Source organism: Rhinoderma darwinii, chromosome 11 (genome assembly GCF_050947455.1).
Source record: "Rhinoderma darwinii isolate aRhiDar2 chromosome 11, aRhiDar2.hap1, whole genome shotgun sequence".
Lineage (NCBI taxonomy): Eukaryota > Metazoa > Chordata > Amphibia > Anura > Rhinodermatidae > Rhinoderma > Rhinoderma darwinii.
The window spans coordinates 75,806,903-75,822,316 of record NC_134697.1 but is presented as its reverse complement, the minus strand read 5'-3'; the positions used below and the strand labels follow the sequence as shown (position 1 = coordinate 75,822,316).

Here is a 15,414-nt window from a genome sequence, read left to right as displayed (position 1 = left end):
AAATAAAATGTAATTTATTAGCTGTTCACATCGAAGGGGACCTGAATATATTAATATAATTTAAATTGCACATATTAAGCATATTATATATGTCAACAGCAACAATATTAAGCTTTAATCACACATTAAATACCCTTTAGCACACAAACACCTGATGTGAAGAAAAAATTCAAGCTGTCCTAAATTCCTAAGGCTTTATTCACATGTGCGCACTACGGTTATATGGCACACACATGTAGCTGTCAAATGCCCATGTTACTAAAGCCACTCAATCTGTAAATATTTGGGGTTTTATCCAGGTTTCAGGGCCTGGGGATACAAATAAATCTGTTACTCATGACACTATTCTATGATCTTGGGTATAGAGATAACTTCCAGTGGGTGGCTGAGTAGACTTCGAGCCGATTCACATCAGCGTTCGGGTTCCATTCATCGGTTCCGTTCAACCTTTCCGTCAGGGGAACAAGTGAACGGAAAGCCAATCGGGGGCTATCGCTTCCGTTTGCATTACCATTGATTTAAATGGTAATGCTGCCATTTCAGTGTATTTCAGTTTGTTTCCATTTTGTAAAGTTTCAGGTTTTTTTTTCACGGAAACAATAGAGCTGTTGACTGCACTATTGTTTCCGTGAACAGAACGGAACGGAAACAAACTGAATGGAAGCATTACCATTAAAATCAAAGGTAATGCAAACGGGAGCGATAGTTTCCGTTTGGCTTTCCGTACATCGGTTCCTGTGATGGAAAGGTTAAACGAAACCGATGAACGGAACCCGAACGCTGATGTGAACAGTCCTTTAGATGAAGGTACAGAGGCAGTGAGTTTGCCTCCTTTGGTAACAGACTTCTGAAGTTAAGTTTCATTTAACAAAGAACCATCAACATTTTGTACATTACAGTTCTTTACTTTAGGACTATAATAATTACGTTGTACATATAATAACACATATACATATTTACAGGATATCTATACTGCATGACCGTGTGCATAGTTATTCATAAGGGGTAGCAAAGTCCATTGACATTGCTTCCTTTTTGGCACAAACATCAAATAAATATAGTGACTATTTAATTTTCTTGTTATTGTAGAAACCTGATTCAGCAAGGTGATTGTCTAAAATTGTGAGGGGACATATGCATTCATTTGGATTGTATTTATTACGACCCACATTTATTAAGCAGTGTAAACCAGGTCCTGCTCATAGCAAGCGTAGATTCAATTTCCTCACTGTCAGACTGTTAAAAATTCAGATTTAAAAATAAAAATAAAAAATGAATTGTGCAAAATCTTAGAATGTCCTCTGTCAGTTCAAATGGGCTTCACTAGTAGGGCTTGGGCAAAATGTATTGACCCAGCAATTTCCAACATTACAGTAGGAGATCTGTCAACAGCAGCTTGATTTTAAAATCTGAATTTAACTTTTTCTCTAATTTCTCAAAAGTTAGAGGTGCTGATCGGTTGCTGTCCTAGCATCATCAAACTTTAGTTCTTATTTGGTAGTTTTACACAATGGGGTATGAGGTTGTACTTTGTTTATATGTTGTGGATCAGAATATTCCTGTATATGAGCTCAGTTCATCATATTGCATTAGAAGGTTAAAAAGAAAAATATATATATGGGGCAAACACACAGACTACGCTTCATGGCAGACAATCCAGACCAACCCTATTGGCATATGTCCTGTCATGCCATGTTAGTAGAAGACATTGCTATGAAAACATTTTTTAAGCTGCAACATAAAAATACTTTTCATACAGTTTTTCAAACAAAACAAAAGCACAGCAAATAGCAATCATGGCATAATATACAATGTCTAATATTTTTCCTCCACAAAAACCTTGACTCACATGATGTTTTCTAATGTAATTTAGTGTAGGAAATGTATTTGAGGTATTGCTTATTACAGTATAATTGCTGCATGCTTCCACTAATGAGACCTCAGCAATGTTAATCAAATACTGCGTTATTTACATCATTATACAACATTATCATTTTATACAATATTATTTTGTTCTGTATAATTAATTTTAAATACATTCTAATGGAAAATAATCAAAGATTTCTGATTTACTCATGAATGGACGCACATTCTTATTGCAGTCTAGAGGTAAAAAGGTAAATGTTAATGCAGACTGTTGCTAGAAAGGAATTTTCTCTGCCACTATACTGCTTCATAATGAGTAAAATCCAGTCCTTTACATTATGACTGCTCATAATTATATCAAATAAGTGACTCACATTTTATTATGATCATATTACTTACTAAATGTCTTATTTAAAGGGGTTGTGCCAGAATTAATAGAAGAAACCTGGTCATAATATAGTGCACAACTAAATCTTTCGAACAAAGCTAGAACCAGCCCTGTATCTTACATGTATCCAGAGATCTCCCCATTCATTGGTCCAATTGCTCTGCTAGATTTTCTTCAGGTTAGCACCTCAGGGGATGTGTCCTTTCTGCTGCAGCTCCTCCCCTTCCTGTCATAGCTTGTATAAGCATATCATTCTGTTTCACTGTCTCTGCCTATTCTTTAGGAGAAAATTTACAAATGCCCCAATGACATGTCTTTTTAGAAGGAGAGCCCAGCCATATAGAAGAGGGAGAGGCTGCTACAGGAAGGTGTCCGTGCCGTAGAAGTCCTCCGCAAAAGACAGAACATGCCCTATTTTTTGCTTTGACGGATCGTGTTCCCATACTTTATATGGGAGCATGGCCCGCAAATGCGGGTGGCTGTCCGCGGCCGGCCGTGCCCATAATAACGGACCGTGATTATGGGCACGGTCTTGTGCAAGGGCCTGAGTCTCCTTCCACGCTACAAGCTGTGTTTCTGAATGAAAGCTTCTCTACTTCTTTACTGACAAGCAGAGAAGGCATTTTCTAATGGCTGGTGGCCGTTAGAGAGTGGAACTGAGCATCCTCCTTCATTCAGCTCAGTAGGACATTCACATTACTATACAGGTTGAACACCAGGGGGTGCTTTTATAATGAAGTAAAAGGAATATCTCACAACTGGAGCCTTTTTCAAATATAAGGTAAATAAAAACATTTTTAATTCTGAATTATATTGCAATAACATTTAATACTGGGACAACCCCTTTAAAAATATTGGGGAAGATTTACTTAGACTAGCAATTCATACACCAATCTAAGAAGCAAACTAGGTTGGATTAAGATGCACATTTTTTTAATCATTTGTGGCTCTTCTACACCAGGAAACAGGCGTAGAAAGTTTGACAAATTCCCCCCATTGTCTTGTGTGTTTCTTGGAGTGTTTTGTGTACTTTAGAAAAATCTCATTTAGAATGGTGCATGTTTTCACTAAGTCACCCATGTGCTTATATCTAGTTTGGACATTGTAAATGTAGCACACAAGAATTTTATTTCTCTGTGAAAAAGATTCCTTCTTCCTCTAGATCACTGGAAGTTTTTATACCATTGTAGCTGGTAGATTTTTGGCTGCAGTGTATGGACTTTTACTTGTTTACTTTGATTTATTTATACTCTAGCAACTTCTTTCCCCAAAATATACATTCAAAAATATGATATATGTATGGAAAATAAATAATATACCAACTACGCTATATTTTAAATAGTCAGCTAGGTTCTGTGTACATTCTTTGGTTCTGATTTTCTTTCCTTTGCTGGTGTTTGGGCCTTCGTGTTGTATTGCACACATAGGTCCTTCATGGCAGTTAAACTTTCTTCCACTGCTTTGGCGAACATTTCAGATGACGTTTCTTTGCAGCCACGAAAACTTGAGATGCACAGAAGGATGTTATCAGGCTGTGGGTTGTAACAGGCACCATATCCATTTGGCACTACTGGACCATAGCAGCAGAACATTTCCATTGTGGTCGGAACCTGAAAAACAATTGTAAAACTTTCACTGAAAAATTACACAAAGAAACCTTAGGTTGTTTGAGAGAAAACCAACACAATAATATTTGGATGCCGCCACAACAGAGGATATCCGCAAAGGCATCTTCAGTGGTGAGAGACAGAAAAAACTCACAAGACCGTAGTTTCCACGATGTATATTATTTCTATATATTATTTTTTTTAAATGGTGCCCAAAAGTGGATGTATATTTTATGTTCCACATATTTTCCATTGGAGAATTGTAATTAAAGTTACAAAAGGGAAAATTCACTAAATTAACCTTCATTTCACAGTCCCATTAACAGTTGACCTCCGAGATGACCCTTTTGCTGGAAGTTTGGGCTGAGCCACAAGAGGATTTCTGTTCGTACAATCACACTTTAAATTTTACTTGGGGTCTTTAATATCTATACATCATGCTTCAGAGGTCATTTATTTGTAATAAAGTAAATATTAAAATATGAGAAAAGAATGACTTAATTAATCACAATGTAATCTCGGTACATAAGATTGTGTTTACACATTAATTTCTGACCAATTAATCTGAATTAGAGCGTGTAAAATGTCTTTTGAAAACCATGACTAGATAGCATGTAAATTGCAATCTAAAAACATCTAAGAGATAATTCCTTTAACCTCTTAATGACGCAGCCTAGTTTGGGCCTTAAGGCTCAGAGCCCATTTTTCAAATCTGACGTGTCACTTTATGTGGTATTAACTTTGGAATGCCTTTATTAATTCAAGCGATTCTGAGATTGTTTTCTTGTGACACATTGTACTTTGTTAGTGGTAAAATTTGGTCGATACATTCAGTATTTATTTGTGAAAAATAGCAAAATTGAGAGAAAATTTGCAGTTTTCTGAATTTCAATGTATCTGCTTGTAAGGCAGATGGTTATACCACACAAAATAGTTACTAATTAACGTTTCCAATATGTCTACTATATGTTGGCATAGTTTTTTTTGGACATTCTTTTATTTTTTAGGACATTACAAGTATTAGAACATAAACAGCAATTTCTCATATTTTCACGAAAATGTCAAAAGCCTTTTTTTTAGGTACCAGTCCAGACCTGAAGTGGCTTTGAGGGGCCTATATAATAGAAAGCTCACATTAAACTCTCCAATTTAAAAACTGGACCCCTCATAGTATTCAAAACAGCATTTAGAAAGTTTGTTAACCCTTTAGGTGTTTCACAGGAATTAAAACAAAGTGACATTTGCAAATTTCATTTTTCTTGCAGAAATTCAAATTTAATTAATTTTTTTCTGTACACAGAAGGTTTTACCACAAAAACACATCTAAATATTTATTGCCCAGATTCTGCAGTTCTTAGAAATGTCCCACATTTGGCCCTAGTGTGCTACTGAACTAAAATACAGGCCTCAGAAGCAAAAGGAGCACCTAGTGGATTTTGGGGCATTTTTTTTTTGTTGGATTATATTTTAGGCACCATGCCAGGTTTGAAGAGGTCTTGTGGTACCAAAACATAGAAAACAACCCCAACAAGAACCCATTTTGGAATCTACACTTCTCAAAGAATTTATCTATGGGTGTTGTGACCATTTTGACCCCACTGTTTTTTCACAGAACATATTGGAATTTTGCTGTGAAATAATAAATTATTTTTTTTCAATAATATGTTTTTGCTAAAAATTTCTTCTTTTCACAAGGAATAAAATACCATATTTTGTTGTGCTATTTCCTGCGACAATATCCCATTTGTGGTGATAAATTGCCACTTGGGCCCATGGGAGGGCTCAGAAGGGAAGAGGCGGTCAGATACCAGAACCGTGCTGTTCTAGCAGACACGGTGCGATTTGAAAATATTGCACAGGAAATCTATGTGCTAATCTGCCCTGCTTCGTTATACACGCTTCTGCCCTGAAGAAACGTCCTTTACAAACTAAGGACGCAGAAACGCGTTAGGTGTTTAAAATCGTTCAGTGTGAATGCACACTTGTCTTGAGTGTACAATCTCAGTCAAGTGTGAATGCACACTATTGCTATAGGTGCTGCGCTGTTATCTATTAGTGTGAATGCACACTACCCCTAGATGCTGGTGCTCATTTGAGTGTGAATGCACACTGTCTAAGGTGTTGCTTTTTCGCTATTTAGTGTGAATGCACACTCTGCTAGATATCAGATTTTTATTTAGTGTGAATACACACTTTGCTATTTAGTCCAGGTGTCATATTTGTAGCTAGGAATCTGTGAGTATGCTACAATAATTGAACTTTAGGTGGATTACTACTCATTATTGGTACCCTTATCTAGTTTCTACCTACCTGGTTAGCCTGGTATCTTTAGGAATATATTGGCTAGTCTAGCCCATTTTAAGGATTTAATATTAAAATTGTCTTTTAACCCCCTTCCCGACATTTGACGTATCCATACGCCAAAGTCGGGTAGGGGAAGTATGGAGCGGGCTCACAGAGTGAACCCGATCCATACGATGCCGGTGTCAATTGTTTGTTACAGCCGACACTTCAGAGTAACGAGCGGCATCGCGCTCGAGCGCAATCCCGCTCGTTTAACTCGTTAAATGCTGCGGTCAATACTGACTGCAGCATTTAAATTGTTAGCAACAGCTCATCGCGCCACCCGCAACGCAATCGCGGGGGGGGGGGGGGGGGGCGATGGTTGCTATGCCTGCCTGGGGGCTTAATGAAGGACCCCAGGTCCGCCATCTTTGTACACCTATTAAGCCTTGCCTCCGGCAGGGCTTAATAGATGCCTGTCAGAATCACGATATACTGCAATACATTAGTATTGCAGTATATAGTGCAAGCGATCTAACGATCGCTGGTTGAAGTCCCCTAGAGGGACTAATAAAAAAAGTAAAAATTAGTTCAATAAAGTGTTTTTTTGTGTCAAAATAAAAAATTAAAATATTAACCCTTTTCCCATTTTCCCCCTAGAGCATAGTAAAAAAATAAAATAAACATAATTGGTATCGCCGCGTCAGTAAAAGTCTGAACTATTACAATATATCATTATTTAACCCGCACGGTGAACGGCGTAAAAAAAATAAATTGTAAACGCCAGAATCTCTATTTTTTGGTCACCTCATCTCCCACAAAAAATGAAATAAAAAGTGATCAAACCATCGCATGTAGACCAAAATGGTATTATTAAAAACTACAGCTTATCCTGCAATAAATAAGCCCTCATACCATGTTTTAATTGCACAGTGAATTCCATAAAAACGGCGTGCAAAAAGCCATGGAGGAATCGCTGTTTTTTTCATCTTCCACCCCACATATAATTTTTTTCCCATTTCCTAGTACATTATATGGCAAAATAAATTGTGTTATGAAAAACTACAACTCGTCCCACAAAAATCAAGCCCTCATAGTACTATATCGACGGAAAAATAAAGACGTTATGGCTTTTGGAAGGTGGGGAGGAAAAAATGAAAATCTGAAAAAGGGCTGCGGCGGGAAGGGGTTAAACGTTCTTTTCCAGGTGGAATTACCTACTTTAGTTATTTGAACGCAAAAACTCTAAACTCTATTTCTTCATAGGCTCAGAAGGGAAGGAGCGCTGTGTGTTCTTTGGAGTCCAGATTTTGCTGGATTGGTTTTCAGGTGCCATGTCACGTTTGTAGAGCCCCAGAGGTATCAGAGCAATGGAAACCACCAGAAGTGACCCCATTTTGAGAACTATACCGCCCAAGGAATTCATAAATGGGTGTTGTTACCGTTTTGACCCCACAGTTTTATATGAAATGGGCTGTGAAAAATAATATTTAGTTTTTGCTCAAGATTTCTCATTTTCACAAGAAAGAATTTCTCCTGATTGCGGCAATACCCCATTTGTGTGGATAAACTGCCGTTTGGGCCCATGGAAGGGCTCAGAAGGGAAGGGGCACTATGTGGTCCTTGGAGTCCAGATTTTGCTGGATTGGTTTTTGGGTGCCATGTCGAATTTACAGAAGCCCCAGCGGTATCAGAACAGTTGAAACTACACCCCTTAAGGCATTCATCTAGAGGTGTAGTGAGCATTTTGACCCCACATGTACCGTGTAAAAGGTGATGTGCAGCAGATGGTGCAGAGTGAGATTTGCAATTTTCTATACATATATGCCATTTCAGTGTCTGATATATTGTGCCCAGCATGTGACACCAGAGACAGACACCCCACAAATTGTAATTTTGCTTCTTCCGGGTACGGCACCCTACATGTGGCTGTTATCTGCTGCATGGGCACACGGCAGGGCTCAGAAGGGAAAGATAAGGTGGATAAGCTGTGTGGAGTTCATCAGGGTAAATTAAACTGGGATAAATGAAAAGTCAAGGGATACAGAGCCCGGGTTTTTCGGGACACGTGTCACATTGGTATATTGTGTCCTTCCTTATCCCCCTCTTTGAGCAGTCTCTGCACCTGTCGACTCTATCCCCTCTTGCCAGTTTGCCCTGGTACAATGCGTGTGGCCACACTTCCAGAAATACTGGGTGCCCCCCCGACTTCCTGGTCCCTAAGTATTAGGTTCTTGATAACCACCTCTTCAAATTCCAGGAAAGTTCTTCTCTGGCCTTCACATCGATGTAGCACGTACACATTGTACAATGCCATCTGTATGATGTGCACGGCCAGCTTCTTATACCACACCCTCGATTTCTGCATGGCACTGTAGGGATTCAGAACTTGATCTGACAAGTCCACCCCTCCCATGTACCTATTGTAGTCCAGGATGCAGTCTGGTTTGGGGGTCTCTGTACTGGTACATGGGTACTGGTGTGGCCATGTATTGTTGTCAATAGAAGGACATCTCTCTTGTCTTGTACTTGACACACAATATGTTGGTGCTAGAATGTGCCCTCTCTCACCCCTTCTGAGTGTTTGCCCAAGCAGAGTCTTAGGGAGGTCTCTCAGATTTCTTCTAGCCGTGCCACAGGACTGGAAGAGAGGCAGTTGAAGAGTGGGACGCTGGTATAAAATTGATTCAGGTAGAGGTGGTAACCCTGGTCCAGCAGTTCGTGCACCAAATCCCAAATAATTTTTGTGTTAACTCCCAGTAAGGGAGGGCATTCTGGCGGCTGAATACTGGTGTCCTTATACAGCTTATACATAGTTAAATAGTACGGTTGAAAAAAGACCCCTGTGGCCCCCACTTTTGCAAACCTATTCCTTGCTGAATTGGAACGAGTGTTAATATATAACGTATCTAACCCCTTTGTTAAATATTTACAAATCTTTTTGCGCTATATAGATTATATATTTATAGTGTGGTCTGGGACTCAGAATGAATTCTTACAATTCCTTGATTATCTTAATAAAAACAATATGAATATGAATTTCACTTATAAATTTGGAGACCATGAGATTTATTTTTTAGATGTACACGTAAGTTTAAAAGAGGGCCATTTTCGAACAAGGGGGTATCGGAAACCAACTTCAACCAATTCACTATTAAGGTTTGACAGTTATCACCCCAGTCACATCATGCGGTACTCCCATATGCTCAATTCCTGAGACTGAGAAGAATAAACAGTCACGATGACACGTTCTTTAAACAATCTGAAGAACTTTGTCAACGACTACTTAGACGAGGTTACCCACCGCATCTTGTTGCAAGAGCATTTGCAAATGTAAATAGCAAGAGTCAATGGTCCTTATTAAAGTCAAAACGTAAAAATAAAACCACCAATAAGGATAGCAAGCGATTTGTGCTATCTTTTGGTTTTAGTCCAATGAGTGATGCAATAAGATCTACCATTCATAATAATTGGCATCTGGTTGAGAACGATCCTATGCTTGCGGATGTCGCAACCAGATGTCCAATTATTTCTTTCCGTAGGTGTCAGAACCTGAGGGATCTATTAGTTGAGGGGAGGTTCTCATCATGTACTGAGACAGGAGACTGGATATCAGCAGCTATGCCAAAGGGCAATCATAGATGCGGTCTGTGCAAATTTTGTAATCTACTTCTACGTACAATGTACCTTAAAATAGGGGGCTGTACTTTTTGTATAGATGACATGATAACTTGCAAAGCACAATATGTAGTTTATGTAGTTTTTTTGTCCATGTCCGAAATTCTATATAGGAAAAACTTTGCTAGATGCAAAAACTATTTGGCGAACACGTCCGTTCTTTAGACACAGGCAAGGGCTGTCCAAGACTTATGCAACATACACTACCGTTCAAAAGTTTTGGGTCACCCAGACAATTTTGTGTTTTCCATGAAAATTCACACTTATATTTATCAAATGAGTTGCAAAATAACCAGAAAATATAGTCAAGACATTGACAAGGTTAGAAATAATTATTTTTATTTGAAATAATAATTTTCTCCTTCAAACTTTGCTTTCGTCAAAGAATGCTCCATTTGCAGCAATTACAGCATTGCAGACCTTTGGCATTCTAGCTGTTAATTTGCTGAGGTAATCGGGAGAAATTTCACCCCATGCTTCCAGAAGCCCCTCCCACAAGTTGGATTGGCTTGATGGGCACTTCTTGCGTACCATACGGTCAAGCTGCTCCCACAACAGCTCTATGGGGTTGAGATCTGGTGACTGCGCTGGCCACTCCATTACAGATAGAATACCAGCTGCCTGCTTCTTCCCTAAATAGTTCTTGCATAATTTGGAGGTGTGCTTTGGGTCATTGTCCTGTTGTAGGATGAAATTGGCTCCAATCAAGCGCTGTCCACAGGGTATGGTATGGCATTGCAAAATGGAGTGATAGCCTTCCTTATTCAAAATCCCTTTTACCTTGTACAAATCTCCCACTTTACCAATACCAAAGCAACCCCAGACCATCACATTACCTCCAGCATGCTTGACAGATGGCGTCAGGCACTCTTCCAGCATCTTTTCAGTTGTTCTGCGTCTCACAAATGTTCTTCTGTGTGATCCAAACACCTCAAACTTCGATACGTCTGTCCATAACACTTTTTTCCAATCTTCCTCTGTCCAATGTCTGTGTGCTTTTGCCCATATTAATCTTTTCCTTTTATTAGCCAGTCTCAGATATGGCTTTTTCTTTGCCACTCTTCCCTGAAGGCCAGCATCCCGGAGTCGCCTCTTCACTGTAGACGTTGACACTGACGTTTTGCGGGTACCATTTAATGAAGCTGCCAGTTGAGGACCTGTGAGGCGTCTATTTCTCAAACTAGAGACTCTAATGTACTTGTCTTGTTGCTCAGTTGTGCAGCGGGGCCTCTCACTTATCTTTCTACTCTGGTTAGAGCTTGTTTGTGCTGTCCTCTGAAGGGAGTAGTACACACCGTTGTAGGAAATCTTCAGTTTCTTGTCAATTTCTCGCATGGAATAGCCTTAATTTCTAAGAACAAGAATAGACTGTCTAGTTTCACATGAAAGCTCTCTTTTTCTAGCCATTTTGAGAGTTTAATCGAACCCACAAATGTAATGCTCCAGATTCTCAACTAGCTCAAAGGAAGGTCAGTTTTATAGCTCCTCTAAACAGCAAAACTGTTTACAGCAGTGCTAACATAATTGCACAAGGGTTTTCAAGTGTTTTCTAATCATCCATTAGCCTTCTAACACAGTTAGCAAACACAATGTACCATTAGAACACTGGAGTGATGGTTGCTGGAAATGAGCCTCTATCCACCTATGTAGATATTGTATTAAAAATCAGACGTTTGCAGCTAGAATAGTCATTTAGCACATTAACAATGTATAGAGTGTATTTCTGATTAATTTAAAGGGAATGTGTTGCCAGCAAAACATGTTTTTTTTTTTTAATTAAACATTTAGTGTGTAGGTGTTTAAACATTGTTCAAATTTTTTTTATTTTTTTCACGAGTCAGGAAATATTATAAATTAGATTCTAATTTATAATATTTCCCATTGCTGGTCACTAGATGGAGCTATTCCCAAAATTGCAGCATTGCATGTGGTAAAGCAACCACATTGCTTTTTGCTGCAAAATTGGGTAAAAAGCACTCGCTCTAGTGAGCTCTGAGAATCCCCCCCTCCTTTATCCTGGCTAGTGCCGGGATAAACGAGGGGATTGAACGGTCTAACCTCCTACACTGTGTGTCGCCATTTTTTGAGCTAACACACAGTGTAGTAGGTTTACATACAGTAGTAAACACACACAAACACGAACATACATATAAATCTCTTACCTGCTCCTGCCGCCGCGGCTCCCTCCGGCTGCCGCTGGTCCAAGTGCACAAGTCCGGAAGCCGCGACCGGAAGTAGTAATCTTACTGTCCGGCCGCGACTTCCGGTCCACAGGAAAATGGCGCCGGACGGCGCGCATTTCAAATTTGACTGTGTGGGAGCGGCGCATGCGCAGTTCCCACACAGACGGCGTACACAGAAGTGGATGGAACGGGCCCCGTTCGCAGTCCCTATGGGACTGTGGCTGCCGTATTCCATGTCTGTATGTGTCGTTAATCGACACATACAGAAATGGAAAAAAAAATGGCAGCCCCCATAGGGAAAAAAAAGTGTAAAAATAAGAAAAAGTAACACACAAACACACAAATTAATCCAAACGTTTTTAATAAAGCACTAACATCTTTAACATATTAAAAAAAAAATTGTGGTAACACTGTTCCTTTAATGTTATCTTCATTGAAAAAAACTGTGATTTTCTTTCAAAAATAAGGAAATTTCTAAGTGACCCTAAACTTTTGAACGGTAGTGTATGAAGGAGTGTCACGGCAATGATTACCGCGGCATGCGTTTTGCAGGTATTGTCCAGATAAAACCAGCCCCATTGGGGGGAGATAGACATTGTACCCTATTACAAAAGGAGGCCGAGATTATTTTAAAAACCGAGGCACTGGGACCGCTGGGTCTTAATGACCGCAACGATCTCAGTTCCTTCTTAATTTAAATGTTGTTACATTTTCATAATAATTATCACGCAGAGTATGTTTTTGCTACATTGTATAACTCTGCTACCAATTGCTGTGTACTTTTTGTTACTCCTTTTCTACTTTTGGTGAAACATATTATGTAAGCTCATGAAGAGCATGATATAAAAGGAGCAAAGAGGAAGTGACGCATGGGCCTTGATAAAGCGCTTTTAGCGTGAAACGGTCGTAGGCTTTTCCACATCAGACAGACCGAGATCAATTTCAATAAATCCTTTTATTGCCACATATGGTGAGGGCCTCGTGCTTTCTACCTTCTATAAGCAATGCATAGGCCTCTTCGGCAGAAAATGACCTTTGGGACATGTTTATTATTTATGTTCTTAGACGTATAAAGTGTGTGCTTGGACACGTGTTTTGGGTATACAGCAAGAACTCTTTAGAAAACTTTAGAAAATGAAATAAAAATATACTTCCCTAACTAGAAGCAATAGGCTGCTACCTAAACTACCCAAAACTTTTTTGTTTTGTTTTTATAGAATGAGTGGACTTCCCTACACTAAACTTAACTAGATTATTCCAAGCTTCCCTGACCCTAAACCTAACTAGATTACTCCGAGCTTCACTGACACTAAACCTAACTACGGTGATGGATCCCTAATGCTAAAACTAACTATGGTGACTGATTCCTGGCGCTAAATTCCCCGACACTAAACCTAACTACTCTTTTGACGGTTCCCTGACACTAACTAACCCTAATACTAAACTTACTAACTGGTAACTATCTAAACTAACTATTTTTTTACTTTTTTAATTTATATATATATATATATATATATATATATATATATATATATATATATATATATATATTAAAAACAAGCCCCCAGAAACCAAAAAATGTGGCCCTGAAGACTGCAAAGTGGTCAATGAGAGAGATCACTGATCAAAAGCGTAGAGGTGACACGTGGGGGACACAAGGAGGAGGAGGATGGCTGGGGTGGGAAGTGGATGGATGACAAAAATGCTCTTAGCAAAAGCACAGCAAAAATGTTTCTTCACAAATGCTCCTAACACCCGCTCTGAACGACTCACTAATTCCAACAGAGAAGTTCATGGCAGGTGCAGCAGGATGTGATGTCAGCGATCGCCTCTGTTGGTCAGTAGTCACTGACTAACCAATAGCAGTGATCGCCGAGGCGGAACCACCACAATTGGTCTCGGGGTATTGAGATAGCCCACTGTTGGGAACAGCAGTTATCCCAGCTCAAACATGCGCCAGGGAAAAATAGCGCAGTATTAAATCCCCAACGTACTATTATTGAGCTGAGCGCGAACGATGTACTGTGCAGAGCAGGAAGGGGTTAAGGTGCCCATACACATTAGACAAAACTCAAACAAACCTGTCATCATAGGTAGGATTGGCTGACAATCTCATATATATGGGGGCCACCTGACGGCAGATATTGGGGGGAAAAAGGATGAGGCATGTTGGATTTCAACATACCCGATCGTTTGTTCCCACAGGAGATAAACCGTTGCCAGAGATGTCCCTCTCCCCATAGAAATAAACAAGCACACTTGGCTGAGCCTAACGTGCATGTTTATTGGAAAGTCGGGAGAAATAAGTTTTGGCTGAGTTATTTAATGTGTATAGACTAGAGAATAGGAGGGCATTCATTTGCATAACATTAGAAATTATGATGATGTAAGAAATTGTCTAAATTCAACTCAGACCAGCTATTCTAATATTGTTTTTGGTCAGATTGATTTTAACTAAATTAGTCTGGCCATGGACTTCAGATAACTTGTTGGCAGAGGGTGTATGTTTATATTAATAAGGACACATGGAAAAGTGGTTGCCAGACTCCTCAGTGTATATTACTCCTGGGGAAATAAAGAATCGGGCACGTTAACATCCAACCTGTTTGAACCTTCTTTTCACCTATGGACCAATTGGTATGCACCATAAAAATTAGATTTTTAAGTGGATTACAAATACTAAAACCTCATGCCTATGTTATGCTTTAAAATACGTCCTAAACACAGCCCTAAAATATCTTACCAAGTTTGTTTGGATCTGTTTTCTTGAATATTGTCAAAACCACAAGTGTGATTCACCAGAGCACTCACACGGTCCCAGCCGTGATTAGGATGAGTGATTAATAGTTTCAGGAAAACAAAACATCTGTTGTTCTGCTGAGACATGCTGCATTGAGTACAGAGATGGAACATTCACACCATTTCCATCTGATTCTGGTCTAATTTCTCTTTCTAAATAATCTTACGGAAATCACAATGGTATAATGACAAATCATCGGACTGATTCCAGTATGCGGTAAAGAATAAATGAAATAAACTATATTTGCACGTTTTAACCTTGAGGATATTGGATTTCCTTTATTTTCAAATATAATCGTTTGGAAAAGCCATATGAGTAGCAGTGCATATTTATTTTTATGGGCTTTTTATTTTCTTTAGTACTTGTTCATTTAAAGCAGATCGGTCACTTCTTTATGCTGGCCTGTCTGAGGGCAGCATAAAGAAGTGACAGGAATGCTGATTTCAGCGTGTTATCACTTATTTAATAATGTTAAGTAGTTTAGGATTATTTCGATTTTATACTTATGGCACACGGCCAGCTCCTAAGGCGATAAGTCTAAGTTTTTGTATATATTCATGCTCGCGCCGCCCCCTTCCCCCACCCTCCAGCCACTGATTGACACTTTTC

The 15,414-nt window shown here is 39.2% G+C and overlaps 1 protein-coding gene across 1 annotated transcript in view; it reads right to left on the bottom strand.

Annotated features, from left to right (window-relative positions):
* Positions 1 to 748: 748 nt before the first annotated feature.
* Positions 749 to 15,414, bottom strand: part of CHAT (choline O-acetyltransferase) — a 91,973-nt gene continuing 77,307 nt past the window's right edge. The window contains exon 15 of the mRNA XM_075842808.1: positions 749 to 3,864. Coding sequence (XP_075698923.1) covers positions 3,601 to 3,864 — 264 coding nt within the window. The 3' untranslated portion in view covers positions 749 to 3,600. The remainder of the gene's footprint in view (positions 3,865 to 15,414) is intronic.